This window comes from Mucor velutinosus, assembly GCF_035048745.1.
Source record: "Mucor velutinosus strain NIH1002 chromosome Unknown tig00001547, whole genome shotgun sequence".
Taxonomy (NCBI): domain Eukaryota; kingdom Fungi; phylum Mucoromycota; class Mucoromycetes; order Mucorales; family Mucoraceae; genus Mucor; species Mucor velutinosus.
Window position 1 is genome coordinate 1,342,059 of NW_027041901.1, and position 25,452 is coordinate 1,367,510.

The 25,452-nt window shown below is 40.7% G+C and overlaps 8 protein-coding genes across 8 annotated transcripts; 3 read left to right on the top strand and 5 right to left on the bottom strand.

Annotated features, from left to right (window-relative positions):
• Positions 1-1,216: 1,216 nt before the first annotated feature.
• On the top strand, positions 1,217-1,531 carry CWC27 (Peptidyl-prolyl isomerase cwc27; the record flags this gene model as incomplete). Its single annotated transcript, XM_064826150.1, has 1 exon — positions 1,217-1,531. One exon carries the CDS (start codon positions 1,217-1,219, stop codon positions 1,529-1,531), a length of 315 nt encoding a protein of 104 aa, XP_064687664.1.
• Positions 1,532-4,353: 2,822 nt separating this feature from the next.
• ATC70_006883 (uncharacterized protein) lies at positions 4,354-5,148 on the top strand (the record flags this gene model as incomplete). Its single annotated transcript, XM_064826151.1, has 1 exon — positions 4,354-5,148. One exon carries the CDS (start codon positions 4,354-4,356, stop codon positions 5,146-5,148), a length of 795 nt encoding a protein of 264 aa, XP_064687665.1.
• A 258-nt stretch (positions 5,149-5,406) lies between these two features.
• Positions 5,407-6,506, bottom strand: ATC70_006884 (uncharacterized protein; the record flags this gene model as incomplete). Its single annotated transcript, XM_064826152.1, has 6 exons — positions 5,407-5,795; positions 5,860-5,930; positions 5,992-6,104; positions 6,170-6,178; positions 6,283-6,341; positions 6,401-6,506. 6 exons carry the CDS (start codon positions 6,504-6,506, stop codon positions 5,407-5,409), a joined length of 747 nt encoding a protein of 248 aa, XP_064687666.1.
• Positions 6,507-6,740: 234 nt separating this feature from the next.
• On the bottom strand, positions 6,741-9,221 carry ATC70_006885 (APH domain-containing protein; the record flags this gene model as incomplete). Its single annotated transcript, XM_064826153.1, has 5 exons — positions 6,741-7,292; positions 7,367-8,002; positions 8,056-8,118; positions 8,178-8,735; positions 8,799-9,221. The coding sequence occupies 5 exons, from the start codon at positions 9,219-9,221 to the stop codon at positions 6,741-6,743; spliced, it is 2,232 nt and encodes a 743-aa protein (XP_064687667.1).
• Positions 9,222-10,521: 1,300 nt separating this feature from the next.
• ATC70_006886 (uncharacterized protein) lies at positions 10,522-11,972 on the top strand (the record flags this gene model as incomplete). Its single annotated transcript, XM_064826154.1, has 5 exons — positions 10,522-10,545; positions 10,614-10,698; positions 10,764-10,804; positions 10,872-11,414; positions 11,484-11,972. The coding sequence occupies 5 exons, from the start codon at positions 10,522-10,524 to the stop codon at positions 11,970-11,972; spliced, it is 1,182 nt and encodes a 393-aa protein (XP_064687668.1).
• An 884-nt stretch (positions 11,973-12,856) lies between these two features.
• Positions 12,857-14,130, bottom strand: AZF1_2 (DNA-binding transcription factor; the record flags this gene model as incomplete). Its single annotated transcript, XM_064826155.1, has 3 exons — positions 12,857-13,687; positions 13,753-14,069; positions 14,127-14,130. The coding sequence occupies 3 exons, from the start codon at positions 14,128-14,130 to the stop codon at positions 12,857-12,859; spliced, it is 1,152 nt and encodes a 383-aa protein (XP_064687669.1).
• A 207-nt stretch (positions 14,131-14,337) lies between these two features.
• On the bottom strand, positions 14,338-17,425 carry ATC70_006888 (uncharacterized protein; the record flags this gene model as incomplete). Its single annotated transcript, XM_064826156.1, has 6 exons — positions 14,338-14,667; positions 14,737-14,832; positions 14,890-16,759; positions 16,810-16,916; positions 16,972-17,142; positions 17,198-17,425. The coding sequence occupies 6 exons, from the start codon at positions 17,423-17,425 to the stop codon at positions 14,338-14,340; spliced, it is 2,802 nt and encodes a 933-aa protein (XP_064687670.1).
• A 3,066-nt stretch (positions 17,426-20,491) lies between these two features.
• Positions 20,492-22,639, bottom strand: ATC70_006889 (uncharacterized protein; the record flags this gene model as incomplete). Its single annotated transcript, XM_064826157.1, has 3 exons — positions 20,492-20,592; positions 20,651-21,292; positions 21,346-22,639. 3 exons carry the CDS (start codon positions 22,637-22,639, stop codon positions 20,492-20,494), a joined length of 2,037 nt encoding a protein of 678 aa, XP_064687671.1.
• Between the last annotated feature and the right edge of the window lie 2,813 nt (positions 22,640-25,452).

Here is a 25,452-nt window from a genome sequence, read left to right on the forward strand (position 1 = left end):
GAGCCTCGATTATATATCGCATGGAGATGAACTGGGGCACATGCATTGAATCAACCGGTTGTTCAGCGAGAAACATCACAAAGCCACCGAAGCAGCTATTAGACTAGAAATATGCCTCCTTTGATTATGATCTTGAACGTTTTAGATCAGATATTTGCTTGACTCACTGCATCAGACCATAGCAAACTCATGTCGGAGGGCCACGAAAGCACTCGATGGGACATGCTATCCTGTGTAATGATGTTTACGATATGATTTTATCAGTTCGCCATCTTAGATGAGGGCTTCTAAGTTATACTTGTATCAAAGACCACTACATCTGCACTATAAACGACCCGAACGATACTCCCATGTCTATATCAGTGAGAACAATTCATATACCGGCATACAGCATACTTTCGTTGCCCCTTGTCACTCAAAACTATGCAAAACACAGCAAAATTTGAACGCATTTGAGCCGCATTTTCTCGCCTTATACGTCGTTTTGGGATGCCAGAATAGCACCAAACAGTTGCTCTCGCCTGGCACTTGCTTACTGACACTTTTGCTCAATTTTTTTTAGAGTCTAAAAAGCATCACGCAAAACCATGAGGAGCACCTCATGGATTTCTTTGAAAATCAAACAATCGCGTTTTTGACCGCAAAAATGAAAACTTTTACTATAACATATGAACCCTTCGACACTTTAGGTGGTTTCCTGACCTATGCTTCGCTTCGGTGAGAACCAACCTGCGCAACGGCAGCTCGCGCTACCGATTGCTCTTGCGTATCTTATCAAAATACTGCTACTTTCATTTTGACCCTCCACTTACACATAAAAGCCCTTTATGTTATCTTTAGATCTGATTCTTCTATGATACTCTACATCCATATATACGCAGATACTTCATATACGGGCAAGTATCATACAGATATTATCCCTTTTTAGTCAAGGGTATGCCTAATACAGAAAAATCTGGGCGCATTTGAGTTGCGTTTTCTTGCGTTCAAGACCGTTTTAGATGGTCAGAATAGTGCCAAACAATTGCACTCATCCAGTAGTTACTTTCTGACACCTTTGCTCAACTTTTTGGGGATCAAAAAAAACATGGACAAAATTCGACCGAAAAGCATGAGGTACCCCTCATGGTTTTCATCGAAAATAAATCAGCTCTTTTCGTTCGACGCCTGAGGAACGTCGAAGATGACAAATGTACCCTCTGCAATGATACTGAAGATGCCAAACATCTCATGGTTAGCTGCCCCCCACAAAAACGACATTTGGTCCGATATCTTTGAACAATTCCTGGGATACCCCAAAGCTGCTAATCCACAGCAAGTATACCAATCCATAGTCAATTTGAACCTGAAGCAATACTTCATCTACAACTTAGACATCAAGATTACAATCTTCGACCTGTTTGCTGCCACCATTCGTATGATATGGAGATTTCACCTCCTACTATCATTCGAAGGAGTGCCTTTTGATACCAACAATGTCACCAACATGATCTGTGCTGAAGTGATGAGATTGTCAGATCTCAAGCATTAATATTAGTAGTAGTTTCAATAGATTTATATATGGCAAGTCACTTTGTTACATACACTTGTCCATCATTTGATGTTCTTATTATATTCGTATATTTACTAATAAATAAGCAACATCCATACAAAAAAAAAAAAAAAAAAAAAAAAAATTCATCGAAAATCAAACGATCGCGTTTTTCACCTTGGTAATGAAGACTTTTACTATGGTATATCTTGAATCAAAATGTTTCTATCGATCCAATGCAACCCCTGAAATTATCTTTGTGGGACTTTGATATGCAAGATTTCGACATTTTGGCCAGAAACCTCTTTTCATATTTTCGTAAAGTACTCAATAAGTTTATTAAAAACATTTATCTTACTCGGTACCATTAGATGCGCCTTGAAAAGTACTTCAAGGGAGCTTAAGGAAATATTTTTTTTGTAGGGGAGACGAGCTCCAGTTTTTATTTTAAGTCCTTTAAATGTCGTTATGAGGGAAAGAAAAGACTGGATATATAGTCACGAGGATCGAATGGTAAGCAGAAATGGAAAATGTAGAAGAAGATGTATAAAAGAGTGAAAGCTAAATACTTACGCATCTAGATTTAATTCGGCATCCAAGCGAGCAAGAGAGAACGAGCAAGACGATGTTGAACGTTATCAGCGATAACCGGGGCTTGGTCAAAGATCCAGCGCCAATGCGCTTGCCAGAGTGTCAGTAGAGCGGTTGCAAAAATTTGATGTGTAGAGAGCTCATTGAAAGGAAGAGAAGTATCACGATCAAGAGGAGGGGAGGAACAAAGCAAAATTTGTTGAAGGAGAGCAATAAAATCCGCATCAAGACAGCGATGAGGAGTCAGAGAGGTAGGACAGAGATGTATGGCGCCAGACCATCAGTTTTGGTGGGCAGGAAAACAGAGCATGAGTGATATCCTCAATGACAGATAAGTAACAAATAGTGCAGAGAGAGGAAGGATGTTTTTCAGGGATTCGTAAATGTAAGAGGTCTCTGGTAGGGATCTTCGCATAGATTGCCCGATACCAAACCGTGCGAGCAGCAAGGGGAATTGATAGCGACCAAAAGGCGCGCCATTGACAAGCTTGTAGAGGTGAGCGAGAGGAGGGAGAAGAGGAAGATGTGTGGCGTAGTTTCTTGAAGAACCGGATGTTATTGAGCGGCTTAAGGGAATATCAAATAACCTTACGATTTTTATAGTCAAACCTCGTCAAATAAGTCGAACAAGTCGATTTTGAATCAACTCTGGCCAATCTTGAGTAGAAGTTGAGCGGTATTTAACTTGCCTGGATAATGGCGGAAGCAGTAATGCTTCCCATATGAAGACAATCGATGCTCGTTGAGCTGATAAGAACGGAATTACTACGATTTGGAAAGCACTGTAGCTTGGTCTGGCTACTCCAAAGTTTTTCTGTTTATTTAAATATTCAAAGGCTTCAACCGTTGCGGATTGCTCAGCCAAAGACGAATCCTTATGTATTAAAATGCAATGTTGTCATCCTCCTTTAGATTGCAAATGATTTTCGAGTGGGAGCATTTGATATATATGTTCAACATTATGTATTTAAATGCAAAGCAAAGCCAATCTGCATATATCCAAAGCTATTCAAAAACGATAAGGGATTCATCGTATACATCAGACCGCAGCACTAAAGATTTGAGACTTTCAAATGTCGAACGACATGCAAACAAACAAGTATCATAGTAGATGTCTCTAAACACTCACTCTGTGAATGATCGATTAGTAGAGAAGAGGTTTTCAACTCATTTTTAAGGGGTGAATGGGAGACCATCTTGATATGATAGAATCAAACTGACTTTGCTTTATGGATGTAGCTACTTCAATTGATAATACCAGGAGCAATCAACAAACCCTCTTCATTCTATTGAAATGCCAAGCACTGTTTCTAGATCCTATAGTGTTTTAAAGGAAAAGTGGCTATTGATTGAATCTCTACTTAGATCCAAATGCGCTGAGCCATTTTCCTCTGTGCATTTGAAATTTAATGATGATGATAGTGATGCCTGTATTTCAAATACATGAGTCGAATTCGGCTAGGTCTACATACAAATAATTGCACATGCTTGCAGATCTTTCACTGCTGTAAACAATGAAGTGGGGATATATATATATATATATAACAACATGTAAAAATAGACATGTTGATTTTGCCTAGCTTTCATTCTCCCATTGTATGATAAAGTATGATATACACCCAAATTGCACTGCATAGCCTATTCAGATGCAACGGCAGAAATATAAATCACACAAATGGACAAGCGATACTAAAAAGTTACCATACCATCATCATTATTGAACTTTTTAGCTTCTTTTTCTCTTTAGGCTATGTATAAATCAAGTTGGCATCGATCATCATGATATCAACCGACTATAAATACACACATTGTATAGATCAATTTTTTCTCAATGTGATCTCGCTCTCCTCGCAACAAAAGGTACTTTCTAATGATATGTAGATTTGGTCAATCTGCACGTGTACCTGAAGCCATTGTTTGAAAGTGCAAGAGATCTAGAAATGCCCAAATGTAAGCCAGAAAAGGCAAGTAAAAGATAATTAACACTTGTCTGGACCGGGAATTACACGGTACATTGAACGGGTTTTGTGTAATGCGTAAACAAATGTTGGAAATCTGTCAGTTCAGTCAGGAACCCAGAGATGTTAATTTGATTCATGTTCTAGCCCTTATATTACATATCGTCTCAATTACCTCGGGATTACAATTAGCATTTGATATATAAATACATGCTCGCACAGGTTGATGCAGATACACTTTTCTTCTTCTTTCTGTATATATACACCCACACAATGATGGAACGCAAAACAAAGCGAAATTCTCCTCCTCCACTTCATACAACAACAGCAGCAGTGCTAGATCATAAACCCACGGAGAGCGGGTTCGCCAAATGGTCAAAAGTGCTTCAATTGATATCACCACCAAACAAAAAGCGTAGAGCAGTGGCGTTGATTGGACAATCTTGCGAGAATAGCGATGATGAAGATCAAGATGAGAACAGTGAAAGTGACAGTGAGAGCGATGACGATGATGATCACCAAGCAATGATTGTCTTGAGGACTCAAAGACCAGATAGTATGAACAAACAGAAAATGCTGAATCGACGAGCCATGTATATACCCAATCCAGTTCAACAGCAACAATGCCATGATGGCCCAAAAGATGCATGGCACAAATGGACACTCTATCGTGCAACCTATCATAAGCTCCGCAGAAATTTGTTGCCACTTTCGGAAGGTCTTCATTTAAGGCGAATGCTGGTTCATTTGCAACAAGATGAGTCCATTCAAGATCATATTCAGCAGCACCATAAAATGTCAGCGCGTCGTAACCATAGCAACAACGATGATGAAGACAACATCCCATTGGGAACATTGCTAGAAAATAAAAAGTTAGCAACGGCAGCACCAGAGAGATGTTCATCACCACCACTACCGCCCATGATGGCAGCTCCCACTGCTGCTAAATCAAAGGCATTTTGTCAACGCATGGTAGTTGCTCGTCCACCAGCTGCTTTGAACTTGTTTTATCGACAGCCATGCTATTACTACAACAATATGCAATCATTCCCTGTACAACTTATATAATAAAAAAGGCTCATTTTGTAAATATCAATCTCCCCCCCCCCCTCAATCATCCAATTAACTGGATTTCTCTTGGCTTTTCAGTGTGTTTATCTACTGTATATAGTGTAAATAAGAAGGTTGTGCAATCACATATACGAGATCGTCAGTAGCTTGTTCTGTGTGTGTGTGTGTGTGTGTGTGTGTGCGTAAAATAACCAATTGATTACACTCATCTGCTCTGTCAGAGGATCATATAAAATTTATTATACAAAACCGAAATTAATTTTCATCCTTGTTGTTGTTAGATGTTGAGAAATCTTGGTGTTGAGGAGGAGGATGAGGAGGCGTTGCTATTGTTTGTTGTTGTTGCTGCTGCTGCTGCTGCTGATGTTGCTGAGGTGGCGAAATGGAGGAGGTCATGCCATTATTATCGTAAAATTGAGGTTGATTTGCTGCACCCGCATTACGATGAGAGGGATACATCATATACCCATTGAATTGTTGTGGCTGCAGTTGTGGTGATAGGGAGCTGGTGGCAGCAGAGAATCCACCAGCAGCAGCAGGGCTGCTGCCATACTGTGAATAATGCATTGGTTGTTGCTGCATGTATGGATATCCTTGCAACGCGCCATAACCAAAAGGTGACGCATAGGGATCTATCATAAAGCCTTGCATAACGGAAATTTTATTTTTTCCTGCTAAATCTTCATACATTGGCACACACACACATACCTCCAGCATTGTAAGGTCCTCCACCACTTGGTCCTCCTCTATTATTGTGGTTGCTACGATAGCCGTGATGACTGCAAAACATGATATCATTAGCATACTATAAACAAAGCTCGATATATGCACCACTCTTACTTGGGATAGTATTGACGCTGAGCTCTGGGATCTCCTTGCACTGATACGCCTTGAGGGCCAGTTACATTGGACGCTTGCATACCTTTTGGCCCTTGCACGAGATCATACTCGACCTATGTCACGGAAAGCACAGTCAGCGTCTGACTGAATAAGTTTTGATTTCTCTCGTTTTGCTTACCTCTTCACCCTAATACAGACAGAAAAATAGCAATGCATGAGCAACTCGTCTCACTATTTGTGCAGTAATACTTGGTTCTTCTCCATCTCGCTCTCATTTCCTTGGTTACTTACCTCTGCTAAGCTCTTGAATCCACCATCGTTATGGATTGCTGTATGATGTACAAATACTTCTAATAGACCAACTCAATGTCCCCTATCTTATCTCCCTAAAAAAACGGTGACACACTACCTTCAATAGCGTCGTTCTCCTCCTTTGCATCGGGTAAAATGAACCCAAACCCTTTTGTCGAATTGAAAAACTTGACACGACCCTTATGGCGACTCTTGTCTTCCATGTTTTTATATAGGAATATTTTTTTCCAAGCAAGAGAAATAGATGAAAAAGAAGAAAAAGAAAGAAACAAATTGCTTTGTCAAATTATCATTCTTGTACATAAGCATTGGGGTAAAATACCCACAGACCAATAGAAAGAACTATTGCAATGCACCGGGCGTCCAAAAACGACTGTGTGTAATGTGTTACTTTGTAACAGCATATTGCATGATGTAAATTTGATCTCAATTTCATTTTATTTGCCTGATAATAGACCAAACTCGACATTCAACGCCTCTAACCATTCGTCCCGTTCTTGCTTACTTCTCGCCTTGAATACCCAGCATCTGCCTCGGTTGCCTAAGCGATGTCCCAGCTTGAAAATGGACATGTACTCTCGTACGTTGGGTACAAACCGTCTTTTGGCTATCTGCCAGATCACAAAAATGCACTCAGACGTCTTGTTGCCACCAGTAACAATACCATCCTTGTAGAACCGAAGCGGCTCCACCTTTTCTTGCTCGTATTTATCCAAAATGCACTCATCTCCAGAGTAGACATAGGCGTCTTTTAACTGTAACAGCACCCTTTTCTTTTGGTACAAGAGCAGTTCCTTGCGCTGCTGCATATGTTCGCCACCATCAGAACGGCTGCCCAAACAGTTGTACAAAGCATGGCGATTATCCGGATTTTTGTGCAGTGTATCAAACATGATGAGTCCGTCGTATTCTTCGCTCTTGGTCAGCACACAATAGTGAGGCTGAAACGATCTCTTGAAATCCTGCTTGACATACAGAAACCCTGATTGCTAAAAAAAAAAAAAAAAAAAAAATGCAACTATGTCAGGCACCTCGTGGTGGATGAGTTGAGCCCCACACTTACCAAAATGCTCTTGTTCCCGTCATTGCCTCGATGATGTCGATAGGAGAGCGACGAGCTTACTAGCAGGTGCTCCATTTTAATCATGCTGCTGATAAGCGTCACCCATTGTAGCATGATTTGCGTGCTTGGCGCCTCGTAATACAAAATGGCATCTTCAATATGGATTTCAAACATGTTTGATGTAGCGTGCTGCGTGCCCTTTTGCAACATGGGCTGTACTCGCGTCACTCTGTGTAGATCCAGTAGTAGGTGTGCATTGACCAGCTTTGTGGGGTCAGGCAAAGGCACAGATTCTGGAGAGGCGTATTTGAGATGCGGTGATGATTGATTACCTAGTTCGTAAATGCGCCTCTTATTTTCCTTGGATATGATGAGTTTCCGTTGCTGCAGCAACAGACCTGTTGTCGCTGAGAACCAGTTATTTCGCTTTTTTTGCTTGGATTGTTCTTCCCGCTGTCTCTGATTTTCCTGGCGTTGTACTTGACGTTTGTAATAGTAGTAGTAAGGTCCATCAAAGAAGAACAGGTGATGGCCATATAGTACAACGTAAAAGTAGGACTTTTTGCACTTGATCTTTTGCTGGCTTTTGGTTTTCGTCCATGTCTTGTTGATCAGCAAGCTGTCAAATGTGATGATCTACAGCAGAATGGTCAATAACTCCAGTGGGACTGAGATAGTGCTCCGCTTACTCTTCGTTCCACTTTCTGTTTCTCCATTGGTTTCTCTGAAGTGTGCAATTCCAATACATGTCTCTAATTTTTGTATCAGCATATCAATAGTGTGTCCAGAGATGTGCGCTTCTACATCTCACCTGCTCAATCAGCTGCGGCCCTATCAAAACCGTGTTTTCTGCCAGCCACTCTATCCTATCACCCGAGGTAATCACAGTGCTTGTCCGTTTGTTTGATACATCAATGGGCCTCCAGCAAAGCCGAAATTCATTGCGAAACCAATCTGCTGTATGCGATAGATCATCTTTTTGCAGTAATGACCTAATGACTGGCTTGATGTCCTGAATATGGATGTTTAAAAGGGTATCTTTGGTGTGTTTCAATACATAGTCTAAGGGTAATCGGACCTGCATTGGGGTATCAATCATGACTTGAATGTCAACAAATGCTGGAATTGGTTTTTTACAAGCAGGCAATGCAGGCAGTGTATGATACAGGGCCATGTACCACTCTTGTGCCTCTGACAAGCTTGCGCTTTGGAAATGGAATGACACAATGGACTTGGTTTGATAATGTACAAATTCCAGGCACCAAATGTAATCTTGTATCGAAACGAGCGACAAGCGTACTCGTCTATAGGGGTATTTGTTGTTGAGGTAAATGACATGTGCTATTCGTTGGGTATGAAGAAAGGTGGTCTGAATGAGCATGCAATGACATTAGTTCTCAATCCAATGCACATATACACTGACATTACATACCGTCACATGGTATAATTCGATTTTATCAGGTCGCAGCACTGCCTTGAACTGCCTCCATCGCAAGCGAGTCTTTCTCAACTGTAATTCACGAGTGGTTGACTTTTTCTTTGTGTACCATTGGGCTGTTCTAGTGCAGAGTACAAGGCCTTGCTTGAGCACTCGATCCTTTTGTACATGCCGCTGTTCTTCATGGACTGGTATGACCAAGTCGTCTTTATGAACATCAGAGGGTGATGGACTGATCTGGTCTGTTGTTGCATTAGATGCTGTTTCTGTGGCTTTTGTAAACGGTGAAAGAAAACCTGATTGTGTTGACCCGTCCGATGATGCGATGACTTTTGAGCAAGAGCTGGCTGAATCTGTTGTGATGAGGGGTATAAAAGTAGGATATTCTTCTAGAGTATGAAGGGCTTGGTCAGGCATAATAAAACAAGGGGGAAACTGTCTCTCATCTCTGAAAGAAAAAGAGAGAAAGAGAGATTGGAAAAAAGCAAAATGCTCATTTTATGTATTTGGCAAATAACTTGTTTTTGAGTTTTAATCAGTGGAAACGAGAAGCTCTCAAATTGTGCTTGCTTACCTTTTATATACCAGTATATAGCATCAAATCTAGTATACAGGAAGATGGAGAGCTTTCTCGCCTTGGTTTGCTGTGATATGTGTGTTTATGCTGGCTCGTTTCTCAGCTATAACAAATATGCTTTTCTTAACCGTCATAAAAGTCTAATGATAAATGTATGTCCCTACTATGATAAAAGGGCAACACAAAAAAGCCCAATTTGGTGGATTCCTGTTCTGAAAAAATCTAATATGTGGGAGTGATCGTCATAGATTTCGTTTTTAGTCTAGCTGGTTGCTTTCATTACACAATCGAATGTCGTTGATGTTTTCTAATGTTTGGTTCAACATGTACTACTCCCAACATCTGTCGTTTTTTTTTTTATGGTCTTGGTTTTAGTTTTATCCATGTCTTAAGATGTAAAAATCACAGATTGCATTTAATGAGAAACATACATTAAAAGACTACAAAGGCTAGATGAACATAGGGTCTATATATTAAATTTTGAAAGGCTTACTACGGCATCATTGCCCTGAATAATAGGATATTAGTTGCCATCATGACGCTTGGAAGTTGAAACGAGCTCCTAATTGACATCACTGAGCACCACCCAGGCTATACAAGTAATTAGAAAAGATGAATGCGCATTTTTGGATTATAATGTATGAATGTGCCAGTCTCGATAATGAAGATCTGTCCAAAATTGTTTCTTTTTGCAAGCTAGTCCTTCTTTGGGTCATTTCTCAAGAAGTCTGACTGACAAACATCTCAAATAAATACTAAATTGAATGCTATTCTCATTTAATCAAGTTCTATTGATCTGGCCCGATCTTTGCTATCCTTATCGAGCTATAAAAATCCCACATACCCGAAAGTTTGGTATCAAATCTGGCCATTCAAACACATGTCATGACCCTGCAAGCATAAACTATGTAATCGATACTGAATAGATGTATCAAATAAATATTGCAAACATCTTATAGACCTTCAAATGTACCATCACAACGAGCAGAGCTCAATTCAGGTTCAAATCAGGTAGCAACATGCTGCATGAAGGCATCATAAGACCACGTCACTCTCCCATTATAAAGCGTGAGCTTCTTCTATCCATCTTTTCGAGCAATAATATTGTTCTTTTCATTCATTTTTATATTTGCTCAACGCATGTCAAGAGCTGTAATCAATTCAGTTAGTATTTGAATTCATTCAACCGTTGTATAAACGTTAATCTAATTATTGCTTGTCTTGAAATGTAGGGACAAGTTCTCGCTGACATAGCTGGGAAATATGAAGATAAACAAGACTGGCATAATGCTCTTGAGGCGCATAAAAAAGCGGCAGGTATGGAATGTAACTTGACAAGCAAGACGATCTGTATAACTAATGTCTTTTTCTACGACAAACAGCTCACTATGAACGAGCCATGTCGAACGATCACGACGCCTTGGTAAGATAAATTCATTGCGTAGCAATGTTCATCACTAGTGGATATTAATTAGAGAATCAACAAACAGACTCGGCAGACGCTGAACAGCATGAGATTATCGCACGAAGAAAGGATAAAAGCTATTTCTGCAAAGCTGAACCAGCCGTCAGAGAATTTATTTGATATGAGAAAATTAGAGCAAGAACTTTTCGCAATACAGAGAGGAGGAACCGTTGGAGATCCATCAGCACCAGTGCCGTCTCTGGAGGACGAAGAAGATGAGGACGATGTGGATCCATTCAATCGCTTCTGGGGCGTGGTGGAGCCACTGGTCAATAAGCTTTCACAGACACCATCACCGCCATCAACATCACCACGGCAACCACCAGTAATGTCGGATACAGCTTTTGACGAAGCCGAAACAGATCGAATACAGCAAGAAATGTCGCTTATTGATGATTCGTTCTTTACTTGCCCGACAAAAGCACATCAAAATCTGAAAAACTATACCCAATCTGACCAGAATCCAGTAACATTGATGCTAAATCCAGATGATAACCCTGAGGAAGAGAACAAAACCCTGAAAGCTCAAATTGCAGATATCAAAAACGAAATTCGGAGTCTGCAGCAGGTAAACATCCATGCCATAGCCACTGTGTGCATGCCTACATACTGATGTATGCTTGGTTCAATTGGGTAGAGATCTGTGGATAGCACTGTCCTAAAGAGCAGTATCATTCAGTTCAAGAAAGACGTTCACAAGCAAGCATTACGAGTGCTTCAAACACAAGAATCTGCCATGATGACACGATCAGCCATGACCACAGGTTCTTCGCCATCCAGAAATGTTCGACATGTAGGAACGAGCACTGCAGAGATCGTGAATCGGATTCGAGAGTTAGAGGAAGCAAACAAGGTTCTGAGGTCGCAGAATAGAAAGCAAGACGCATTGATGAACAAATACAGAGAGAGATGGGAAAAGCTAAAAGAGGGTGCGAAAAAGAGACAGCCTTCATCGTCAGAAGCAGCAGCGTCTAATGGAGCCCCAGTATCTTTAACAGAATCATCAACGGTTAGAGGATCAACTCTATTAAGCAACTTGGCATCCGCTAATCCACCCATCACTGCCAATTTATCGGCGTCAGCAGCATCAACAGCATCGCCTGTCACTAGAAAAGCTTCAATTTGACAAGCTGCACTTACAAGGAATTGATACCATATACAAATAAACTATAGCATCATTGTTGCTATATTATACGATAGGATATTGCGAGAAATGCCGTAAAGCAAGTGAACAACATGAGCTAAGGATGATGTGCCAAACAGCCTCAGATTGACAAGTCATAGTAAGGTTACATGCATCATACGCTGTTTGACAAAGAACAGACATGCTTAATAGCATGAGACCCTCAGCCATGTATACCTCGATATCTGATTCAAGGATTTGCCACACTATTTCTCAACTGAACTGCGCCATTAGAATACGACAAGCTGGAGACCATTCCATGAAATACGTTTAGTATTATAGTTCTGAAGAGGTTATTTTTATATTAATTATTGTGCCGATTGAATGCTAAAATACCTCTTTTTCGATTTTGTTTCAGCCAGAATAGAAAGGGGTGGTCAAAAGAGATTTGTTATAGCATCATAGTTACCATAAGCATCCTTTTTTTTCTTTTTTTTTTTTTTCTACGAGATCCCTTTGACGGATGTAGATTAATATACTTTTGAGTTAATTTGATGGATACTGTAAAAGGAATCATATTATCATATAGTTCCTATCTCGAGCCTCTTGATGTTGCACTCCAAATACTCTAAATGAAATTAGATCTCTGTGTTTCAAACAGCCAAGCATTTAGGAACATTTGAATGCCAAGTCGATTTAATTAGAAATATCGAAATCAAAAAAACGAATATTTTATTGTAAACAATCAATAGTATAATAGTAAGAATAGCTGCAGTAATAAGCGGGCGCAGAGAGTGAGAGTGAGGTTGTGTGTACATGAGAGGAAAAGAGGTTCAGGGTATTAAAGATATTTGCAAAAGAAAATAAGAAAGCTGGTTTTGTTTGTATTACAGTCCATACAAGTAAGTTGCGTATATAACCAATGCTGCGCCCAGTAAAAATGATCCAGAGAAGGTAAAGTTGAAAAGCCACACACTAACAACGGATGACAAGATGATACTAATACTAGTGGCAAACCCTTTCAAGATGTTATCGGCATATTTCACAACAAGTGCCACGATTAATCCTCCCACGGCTTGAATAGCGATCACGGTCCAGGTGAGAGGTGTATAGTTGACAAAAAATCCGCGTTCAACAATAGTTGTGCCATCTTGCAACATGACAACGAACACTAAGCCCAATAACACGGAGAAAAATGACATTTGAATATTGCGAATCCAGATCTGATTGCTAGCAGCAAGTGATTCATCGTCCATATTGTCCTCCTCTTGTACAACGACCTTTTTGTTTTCATCATCATCATCAGACCAATCCTCAGTGTTGTTAGTATTGTTGCTCACAGCCGCAGGTTTGGGTGCAGGTGCCTTGAGAATCTTTTCGAAATACACGCCAGCCAAGCCAGATAGCATACAGGCAGTCAAGACAGCAACAAAACCTTGTAAATTAGATTGGTTACCAATGGCAGTTGTCTCGGCTGTTGAGTCTGTGATGGTGGTGTTTCCAGTAATGTAGGCAATGACAGCAGTAGATGCTCCTTTGGGAAGCACGACAAGCGCAATGCCCACCGTCAATAGTGCCAACGCAATCCACTTTAGTTTTGAGAGGTTCTTTTTGAGGATCAATACACTGAAGAAAGCTGTAGTCAAGATCTTGAGCTGATAAGTAACTTGAAATGTAGCCGCATCGAGATTGGAAGCTGCAACATATTGGAGATTGTTCTATACACGGCAATTTAGTCATCCTGATCCCCGCCCCCCCAGCTAATGTACTCTACAACACTTACTTGAATAAGATACAAGGCGGCAGGAAATGCTAATTTGGCTGTCTCTCTCCAATTCAAGATGAGTTCACGATTCAGCAGGCTGGTCAATCGTTTCAGGGAGCGTTTGCGAGATTCGGGAGCTAGATATAGTACAACAAGACAGACGATGGATTTGATCACTTCGCTCATCACCACAGCAGTAGATGCTAAGTACAGTTTGTCCTCTTCCACATTGGCTCTTGTATAGCGCATGACCAGAATAAGTGCACTGTTTTGCACCACAAGGATGATCAAGGAGAGATATTTGATGGGTATACCGTTGCATAACTTGATTAAGCCTAGAGGAAGGATGTTAAGTCAACCGCATGCCGCAATTATGTAAACTGATGTTTTACCCATATTTGACGATTTAATAAAATGAGGAAAGAAAGAGAGGAAAGAAAAGGATCAATTCATGTCGAATTCCTCTCCCCCCCGCGCCCCCCCTCAATTAAATACTCCAAAAAATTTCGCACCTCAGCCCGGGCAAAAAGGAACCAGCCATGATGTGCTTTTTTTATAGCATGTGTTGTGTCACCCACAAGGAGTATATATAGAATTTACGATTTATTCATCTTTATAAGGTGAAGGATGTTGTTCCCTAAGAGCTTCAAACGCATTATGGTAGGCTGCTATCATATGGTCTTCAATACAAGTTTTTGTCAATTTCATCTCGTTGGATATCTGGTGATCAGAGTAATGCAGACTGTAGGATGTCTTGCTGGTGCCAGGAATGTTGTGTCTGGATAAGACCTCGCCTACTGCTGCAGTGGATCCTCTTCGTTCTTTGGCATGTGCGTCTTGTTGCTGCTGCTGCTGGGGTTCCTCTTCAGATTTGCTGGCAAAGCGAGTTTCCTTTGATCGTTTGATTTGGATAATTTTGCCTGGTATATACAACTACAGATTTGCCATTTTAGCCTGCTGCCATCTTGGATACTATCTCTGTTTCAAACAACATCAACTTACTGATGGATACATTGAATCTGCGACATTGTTCAACTTGTCTCTACGTTGAGCAATGATATCAAAACATACTTTGCGGGCTTTTGGATCCGTCATGGTCTATAAAATACAGGCATGAAGTTGTCAAAACATGTGCCTGATGCCGTTTATATTTACCTTTCTAAAACCTCCTAAAGTGCCATAAGCACTTATCATGTCCAACACCAGCTCCTTTAGCTTCATGGCTGTGCCATACGAGAGTCGCCCCACTACATCATCTTGACACACAACACTGTGAATGTACTCTTCATATTTCTTGCATAGATCCGGCGAGCTGACTGCAGAGGGTGCGTAATTGTAGCAATGCATCTCAAAGTTGGGATTTCCAGCAAGGTCTCTCAATTCGTCAATATGATCTGCCACCATCATGGTCAATAAAGAGGCTGTCCCGCCACCTAAGCTGTGTCCAGTAATGATGAAGCGGTCCAATTCGTCGCCATGGTGATAAATGTAACGGAATATTTGTGGTATAATGCTCGTGTAAAACCATTGAGCAGATGCTAGCATGCCTGAATGGACAAGGCCACCCTTCCACGGCCTGTACTCACACACAAGATCTGTAATGGCGTCATATAAACTCCAGGTGCCGCGAATACTTAGCACAATGGCTCTACGTGGTCTGTCAAGAGCAACGTAATAACTTGGCTGGAACGACGCTCCTTTACGCAGGGCATATTCATAACCTAACAAATCTTCAGGGTGCAGATGTAAATACCGGATAATTGCGAGCCGATTGGATCTTCTATCACGAGCACCGCGTACGTATTGTCCATACATGCCTAAATAACAGAGACCACGCCACCCATAAGCCATCAATGCAAATGAAAAGTAGTGGCACGCATAGTCAATGAGATAGCTGTCTGTCACTGGCTTTTGCAGTGGTGGTCGAGGCAAGGATTCATAGAACTTTTGGATCAACAAGGCGGCCTTCAGTAGTTTGATACCGGTAACACGAAACCCTTGACCAAACGAGTTGGCTGTCTTGATGATGGCGCGCACCATGGCTTGTGTTTGTTTGCTCACTACAAGCCCAATCAACTTGTCCACCACTGGATGGGATAATGCCACATCTTCAAAAGAGTCCTGCATCCACTGTGTAGCAAAGTCTCTATCCCCAAAGTTCACGCTGTCGATAATGTGTTGAGCCTTCTTCTTTGCACCATGTGCCAATCGATCTGTTACGGGTGCTGATGAAGACAGGGTCGACGCCATTGAAGATGATGTGTCTGTGCTTTCATCATCAGGGTTGAATTTGTGGCTGTCGTCTGAATCGTTTTGTGAGAAGCCATAGCGCCTACCACGAGATGAATTTGGCAGCTTCTTGGCTGGCGTAATCAAGTGCTTTATCCACTGCAACTGGATTCCATGTTGGTGATGGCCACGAGTGCGGCGATGGATGCTGCTACTGGAGGATTTTGGAGTAAATGAGGATGAGACGGAGAAGCCTCTGGGTGTGTAGTGAAAACGCCTTTCCCACTTGCTTTTCCTGCTGTCAGATAAATGCGATGCCAGGCTGGATTCGGATGATTCTGGTATATGGGCTGTCATAATGGTTGACAATCGATTCTTGAATAAATCATCTACGTATCCTTCTTCCTGTGCTAGATCGCCTCTACCGTATGAAGTCCGTCTGCTGGAAACTCGAGTAGCTGAATGCGTTGAGAGATAGCTAGTAGCAGAGGCATTTGTCGTGGCCACTGATAATGGATGAAAGACATCCTCTGGTGCGTACAATGTATTGTGCTGTTGATGGTCATCATTCTCAACCTTCTTGCCTGGTAGTATTTTTTTGTTTGGCATTTGCTCATCTGTTGTGATGGGCTGTTGAAAATGGTACCTGATGCGAATCTGCACGGATCCTATCAGATTTAAATCGCCTGTTTTCTTGGATACAATGGTGGGATCTAGTATGTCGGTTTCTAAGAGTGTCGGCTGCACATCGGATGGCAAGAGTCGCTTTGAGCGATACTCATAGATGGGTAGAAACCTACTTGCAGCGTGAGTAAGCAGCATATGGGATGGATTCGCACAACATACGTTACAAACACATCAGTCTTGCCTCCAAGCGTTGAAATCTTGAGCTTTGCTTTGCCAATATGCTTGGTCGTTGGCCAATGTTTGTGCGGTTTATCGTACAAGTCAAACTATCAAAGAATGTCAATGCGAGCAATAATGCAGAAACCCAAAAGCCCTTATTACCTCGATTGTATTAAATAACTGAGCATGATACGACACCACAAATATGAACCCTTCGTTCCAATCGCCAGTGCTCGTATCTGATCTTTTGGAATAGTACTGAGCAGGGCCCATCTTGAGTCGTATCTGAGGCCGCTTTATTTTGCTGTCAAGTCTAATATTCAGCAAGTCAATCTGTGTAGAATATCAGCATAATTTTCACGACACATTCCGCCGTTCCAATGCTCACCTGCATCTTTGTGTCTATGATTCTATTCTCTGCTGTCGCATCTGATCTCTGATACGACTCCCATTCTCGGCTCAATTTGTGCAAGTCAGGGACTGAAAGACTTCTAGTGTGTTGCTCGTCTAACCAGCTGTTGAATTGAGTTGGCTTGCGTTTGATTAAAAAAGATGCATGTCTCGATAAGAGGGGCGCGGTACGTAATGTACTCTTATCAGATTCACAAGTAGACATAGAAATAGCTGCTATTCATTCACTTGTGCCAGTTGTTGGTCATATAAAAACTATACTCTTTGAAAGAAAGAAACACTTTTTGCCTAAATGTCGGTGAGACATGCTGCTTTATAGCCTAAAACCAATAGCCTTTTGTTCATCGCTTGCTGGATAAGCATTTGAAACTCCATGCAGTGATGGCTTTACTGTTCTCCCCCCGAGGCATTTCTGTTTCCCCGAATGTGGGAACTAACATGAGGCGACAAACTAAACTTTAAATGAAATATGTAATTGAGTGGTTATTGCACCCCTGATCATTGTAATGCTTATTGAGGGTATTGCTCTACTTTTTAGTTGTATTATCGATGAGTACGGTATTGGTTTGTTGAGAAGCTGTATCGACAGGAGGTAGTGGTGGCCCTCACATTTGAATTAAGTGACATTGCCCAAGAGCCTCTAGTTTATACTCTGCATCGTGTGCAATACTACGATTGTTATGCGTAGGGGCCATTGAGTTAGAGCTATACAAGTAAAACATTTGTCTATATCACTGAAGCTTATGCTCGTAAAACGAAATTTTGAATAGGGCGGATAATTTTACATTTTGAATTAAGATTTGCATTTGAAGAAGCAACCTGCAATCATTATACCTATCAAACCTATGGTTACGCATTGAAAACAATAGAATGGCTGGGCTAAGCTATAGCACCTCTCAATTCACAAACCCCTTCTAATAGACTTCCAACCGCATCGATCGCCCTCACAGTAAGCACGGTATGCTTCTTCATCAAAATTAATTTAAAATCAGATTAAAGCCTTGCTCAAGATTGGACAGATTTTGATATTTTTGGACATAATTCGATCTACTTTTGCTAGATTCGACTATGTATTTTGCAATAATCACCCTGTACTTCCTAATGCATGCTGGTAGTACGTTTTGGGGCGAATCTAATGGTTTTGATTGTAAGAGAATTTTTAAATGAGCATACTGAGCAATGACAGAAAATAGGAAATGACGATTTAGGCAAAAACGTAGAGAATTTATATATCAAGGCCTCACAAAAGTGCACTCAGCGGTTGCTTTAGATTGAGAGAAACATTTTGACTTAATAATATGCCTTAGTAGAATTCCACGTTTTTATGGTCAAAAACGCAATCGTTTAGTTTTCATTGAAAACTATGAGGGGTACCCCTCATGGTTTTGGGTGGATTTTCGCCAATCCCAAAAAAGTTGAGGAAAAGCGTCAGAAAGGTAGTGCTGGCTGAAAGCAACCGTTTGGTGCTTTTCTGGTAGTCCAACACTGCGAATAATGAGAGGAATTGCTGCTCAAGTACATCCAAGTTTCACTGTGTTTTGCCGATCCTCGAGTAGTAAGAGCTAGTATGGCTATGCTATCTGCCCGTATATGATTTATTTCTATAATTGCAGATGTGGAGCTTTTTAGAAGAGTCAGATCCACAGCTTCAAGTCAGCTACAAAGACTTTTCACATAATGACAATTACCTAAAAGTGAGATTTCAGGGTACATCGGTAGGATGACAAGTCTAATTTCAACAACTGAAAGGCAGGCCATTAACTCTTTATCGTGGGACAATGTATGCTCATATGGATCGACGCCCTTTTATTATTTTTACGAACCTTCCGACACTTTGGGTGGTTTCCTGACCTACACTTTGCTTCGGTGGAAGCCAACCTACGTTCAAACGGCTCGCGCTGTCGCGGGCCTTTGGCTAATATTGCAAAATATATATAGCTAAAATTTTAGAAGAACCTTGATTATTGATTGATATAAAATCACTAACCATATGAGTGTTTATGCTTCGGATGACTCTCTACTTTTGCTTCGCTTCGGTGAGAACCAACCTGCGCAGCGGCAGCTCGCGCTACCTATTGCTCTTGCGTATCTTATCAAAATACTGCTACTTTCATTTTGACCTTCCACTTAAACATAAAAGCCCTTTATGTTATCTTTAGATCTGATTCTTCTATGATGCTCTACATCCATATATACGCAGATACTTCATATACGGGCAAGTATCATACAGATATTATCCCTTTTTAGTCAAGGGTATGCCTAATACAGAAAAATCTGGGCGCATTTGAGTTGCGTTTTCTTGCGTTCAAGACCGTTTTAGGTGGTCAGAATAGTGCCAAACAAGTGCACTCATCCAGTAGTTACTTTCTGACACCTTTGCTCAACTTTTTGGGGATCAAAAAAAAACATGGACAAAATTCGACCGAAAAGCATGAGGTACCCCTCATGGTTTTCACCAAAAATCAAACGATCGCGTTTTTTACCTTGATAATGAAGACTTTTACTATGGCAAATATTGAGTCAAAATGTTTCTATCGATCCAATGCAACCCCTGAAATCATCTTTGTAGGACTTTGATATGTAAAATTTCGACATTTTGGCCAGAAACCTCTTTTTATATTTTCATAAATTGCTCGATAAGTTTATTCAGAACATCTATCTTACTTGGCACCATTGGTTGTGCCTTGAAAAGTACTCTAAGAAAGCTTAAAGAAGCATGAGATGATCAGCATATTTTATATAGTCGAATCTGCTAAAATAATTCAATCGAGTCGAAAATTGTCAAGATTTGGCCAATCTGGAATAAATTATGTGTCTGGGGTTTAACTGTGTTTGGCTGGTGGGGTTGGCTGGCAAACCCAATGCCCTTTCATAAGGCAATACAGTAATAAGTGCCCTTGAAGTGTATAGAAAGTAGGTGGATAGTTGTAGCACTTTTATTGTTCTGTTTTCTTGAATTCTATATTCAATAACGTTAGTCTGGACATTGACGATTCACGGGCTGCATAACATGTCTGCAGTAAATAGGGAAATATCTGAGGCTTTAGTTCGTCGCTCGAAGAAAACGCTGACAGCATTGAGCAAAGGAAATAGGATAGAAATAACAGTGATTTTTATCGATTGATTGTAAAATCATTAATCATATATGAGTTAGGCCTGACAAATGCCTAGAAACTTAGTTTCCATATTAGGGTCGTAAAAGTATCAGGACTGAACATTTATTATAACATGATATCATAAAAACATATAAGCATAAATTTACTCCTTCTGTTTAGACAACCAAAGAAATATCTTCAGGTCGAACAAACACACCTCTGTTGGGAGACGAGGTAAAATAACGATGGCCATCAACAGATCCGTCATTCTTTCCCACTGCAATGAACAAAATGTTACACTTTAATGCGTCTCCAGCATTACAAACCACACGTACCTCTTCTGTCGAGCTCAACACCAATCCAGATACCGTCTGCAAACTCAACATGGCCAATAAACTCGACTGTGCCAACCGTCAATGTGGGTCTTCTTGTCAATTGAACTCGTCTATGCATGCCCACCATGGGTGCACTCACTTGGCCACGCAGTAACTTTCTGTGTTTTATGCTCGAGAAGGATATGGATCTTTCTTTCTTGGTGTCTGTTAGTCGTACTTGTGACCAAGAAGTGGAAGAGGTGGATATACTCGTACGCACGGTTGAAGTAGACAGTGTTCGGTTTGCTAATCGCTGTTGCTGTGGTGATGATCCCGTTGTGGCACTAGCACTGCTACTGTAACGACGACGATGATGGCTTGATCCAATTTTCTTGAGTAACCGAGTCAACTGACTGGCGAATGAAGGCGAAGCCGATGCGGACGAGTTCTCATTGTTTGTCACAGGTAAGCTAACCCGGCGTGTGGCGGTTGTACCAGAGGTCGTTCGCAATGTAGAGCGCGAGGAGTGTCTCGATAGTCCGTTGGTGTGCGTCGATGTGGATAGGTGAAGTGTGGGTATAGACGGCAGCAAGAACGAAAATATACCACGGTGAAAGAGTGGGTGGTTTGAGCTAATGAGTGATTTAGGTCGTACATCCAGGTCTATGTTTGTGAAATGAGAAAAAGGTACAAACTATTTTGCATGCAACACAAACCATCGGCAAGTAATTTCAATATAGCTTTATCCAGTTTATCCAGACCACCCTGTTGTCGGATATCGCTGATGCGCCGAGTTATGTAATGAAGCACCATTACCTTGGCAACGCTGAGAATATGCTTCACTTGATCATTATGCTGAACGGCATGTCTGGACATCAAATCACAAACAATGCCCTGATATAGTATACCGACATTACTACAGTCCATTTGATCCTCGAGTATATGCAATAATAGATACTCTAGAAAGTCAAACGAGTAGGTGATTCCATCGATACATGATAATAAGGCAGGGTATTGGCAGCAATAGAAATCGAAATGGCGAGCAATAATCTTTGTAGCACGAGACTGGACTGATGTCAGGGTTGCATGCAACGGCTTACTCCAGGAAAGCAACGGGTCGTTGGTTGACAAGGTGTTGGATGCTGTAAAGCAGGAATAGAGTGATTCGATTGCGTTTGATTTATTCACACGATGAAGCACCTTTTGCGACAGTGCCTGACTAACATCTTGTGGAAGCTGTATCAAAAGTAGAGCCATGTGACGACTAGTCCAGTAAGTGGAGAGTGTCTTTTCTGGATCACTCGCCAAGATGGTAATGACCTTTTGTGTCATGACAGCCATTTTTTCGTCCTGCAATTCCAGAGATCGAGTCCTGCAAAATGGGAACAGTTCAGGTACGTTGGCGATACAGGAGGTACAGTAGCAGATACAGTGGTGGACCGATTCAATCACTATTTCCGTTAACATGATGCACAATTTCTCCATTCCTAAATAGTCTGCAGCAGAATACATGTTGCATAATTCCTTGATCGTCTTTGGTTTGTTGATTTGATGGGTGTACATGAATCTTAGGATGCTGTATAGCGCCATTCGATCAATGATGCTGGATGGCAAGTAAACAATACTGGCTTTGGATTCAATGAAATTCTCTCCAAACAATGATGCAAAATAAGGTGATTCTTTGTACAGGACATGTGTATGACATGACCACCGCGTCGGCTGCTTTTTTAAAGTTTTTTGATCATTATCACTGTCGCTAGTATGATCAAATCCCTCATCTTCTTCTGTGTCTTCATCTTCTTCCGTGCCATCGTCGCCTTGATCTACCGATTTCGATGAACTCGAGCTATCAAATCGGCGTCTTCTTCTCGCTACTTTTTGATTCATTGGCAACTTTGATTGCGACAGTCTTCTTTTTGTTGGCACCTTTTGTGGTCCTAATGCAACGACAACATTCGATGGTCCATATGAGCTGATGTCGGATTTTACATTTGCTTCCATGATGAACATATGGTAATAGAGATAAAATGGAGAATTATTATAGGAAAGATTTATTGTTGTATGTGTTTGTTAAAATAGGAAAAGAAAGAGAGAAAGAAGGGAAAGGACCAAAGCAAAGACGGGAAGGGGCAGGAGGGGATCCTATTTCAAGTTTTTTTTTTTTTTTCGACTGTTACATTTGCACATCAAATCTGGGAATTCTGCTTAAACAATAAATGATTGTAAGATTAAGCTTTATTTAGTCTATATCACATTAATTATCAATCTATTTCGCTGAATTGATATTTTTTTTTGGAGCACTCGTTCTCAAGTGGTACAACACTTGATTCACATACACACATCTTTTACTGTACTCGCTCTATGTCTGATTTGCCATGGTCGCATGTTTTAACAAAAAGGAGAAAATTTAACAGATGATACTCATCTCATTTAATCTCACGCCTGAAGATCCTTCGTTTAGATATGTGTGTCCTCTTGGTTGTGAAAAGAATTACTATTCAATCCCAAGCCATTTGATGAAATCTGTTTCTTAATGTAAGACTAAAATCACAAGATATCACTACAAGTACTTGTATAATACCTATAAATAATGCAATAATACACTCGGTGCCTGAATCAACCAACACAAAAAATAGTGATTTCATGGCATGATAGATACATAGACAATATACATGCTATCATAATGCTGATTCTTCCTTGCTTCAAATTCATGACTCGCTCCCCCCCCCCCACCTTTTAGACACATAGCATGGCATATGTTATGCTATTATTAGTAAATTTATACATTTTTTGGCGTTATTTAGTATGTCTTTTAATTAATCTCAAGAGCAAAAAAATGATGCCATTCCCAACGTACATGGATTATATTTGTATGTATTAACCTTAATAGAACAATAGTAATAAAAATAGGCAAATAGAGTATGGATGCATTTGTTTGTTATGATTTTTATTGTTTATGCATCTCCCAAATATAATTATGTATATCATCTCAACCAAAAGGGCAATCAAATGCATTTATTTAAGCAACAGCAGCCAGTTTTGAAAAAAGAGGCGATTCCTGCATGTTGTAAATGCTATATACGTAAAATTTCTTCCAGATATTACTAGTTAGTTTGATTCGCTTGAGTGAAGTTTCAAAAATCATCATGAAAACTTACAGACATTGGCATTTCACGGCTATTGAAACCTCTCTAACCTTCAGTGTCATCTTGGCGTCTATGAGATCCGCGAAGTTGTTTTGGGCTAGGCGCCAGTTTTTAATTTCATTCAATGAACCTTCTAAGAATGACTCTGATATTCAAGGCACCATTAGAATCACAATTCTAGTACTGATATGCTTGTTAGTATCACTGAAATAAAGCTAATGCTACTGCACTTACCAAATCATCATCATCGTTCCCTGGACATTTCAGACGCAATTATGAAGGGTAGGTGGAATAGACTGGTGCCAAACAGTTTTTCAATGCAGCTCTCCTTAATGTAAAACCATTGGGTATCTACCAGGACAGGCACAATCTGAGTATTCACTTGTCCTGTGCAAGACATTGACTTTATCATCCAGGCAGATTGTGATGCTTCGAATATTACAACTGCCATCTTCACTAAGAACACCAGTTGGTATACTTGTGTTTCTTCTCCTACAGTCAGGAGAAATATGGTTTAGTATAAAAATATAATGATAAGTTTGCTATGAACATTACTTGTGGCGACATACTCAAGGATCATATGGGTATCAAAGTTTAATTCTTCTGAGGCATTTGCTGCATAATACAGATGTGCGGGTTCACCAGCTAGTATGACGCTAGCTTTGGCTTCAATCGCTCTTTGTCTTTTTTATATTGGTTCAATGATGTATAAGCATTGGTGAAGTAAATCCCTTTCAGTGAATACCTTGACTGGCACAGGAATGTGCATTTTTTTTTGGAGGAGACTGTGGCATATTTATATACAACTATGTGCATCTGTCATCCTTAGGTGCACGCAGCTGTCGCGCTGTCTGCATGGTCTTCTCCTTCTTCTGCTTTAGGCTTTTGGAGAGACGTTGCAGAGTTTATATAGTTCATCAGTGTTTGTGCGTCTGGTCACCACTCGGGTGAGGTAGCCTGGAGCCTAATTTATATTTGAGTAGTTTTAGGCCTTTTTTTCATGGTGCTTATACGAGCACATGAAAAGAAAAGTTTCATTGAGTGCCAATGAGTGACTTTTGTGAATGGCTGCTAATGTTTGACCTACTGTTGATGCTAGTTGTTAAGCGAATGTACTCAGCCAGGTTACAGTTGGAGCAAGTATTTTTGAGACGTCAAAGCATCGTAACTTCGCATCTGTTGATTCTCGAACTGTCTTTTTTCAATCCACTGCATCCCGGATCACTCTTTATACGAACAGCATCATCTTAAGATTTATATACGCAGCAGTGGTGTATACATCCAAAGTCAACTTACTTATAAGATGCATTGCTAACACTGACTCTGTATCGCCTCACATCATGTCTATTTCTCATTTCATCTGAACCGCAATCCACGGCGGTCTCAACATCCCGCACTCCCACATACTACACATTGCAAGTGCGATTCATGAAACTGCGTTATTCACATCAACATTCTTACCTGGATACAATCTAAGCACATAGTCTTTTATGGTGATACCACGAGGCTCTTTAAGGAATTGGAATGGAAAAATTTTGATGTAGTAAGGAACGGTTGAGTGGTGAAACAGGAACTGTTGATAGCCTGTCGAGTCTGTGCAATGTCGGTGGTGGATTGGGAGGCAGGGAATGGAATGAGTCCTAAATGAAAGGCCATGAAGCGGTGGGCAAGAAGTCT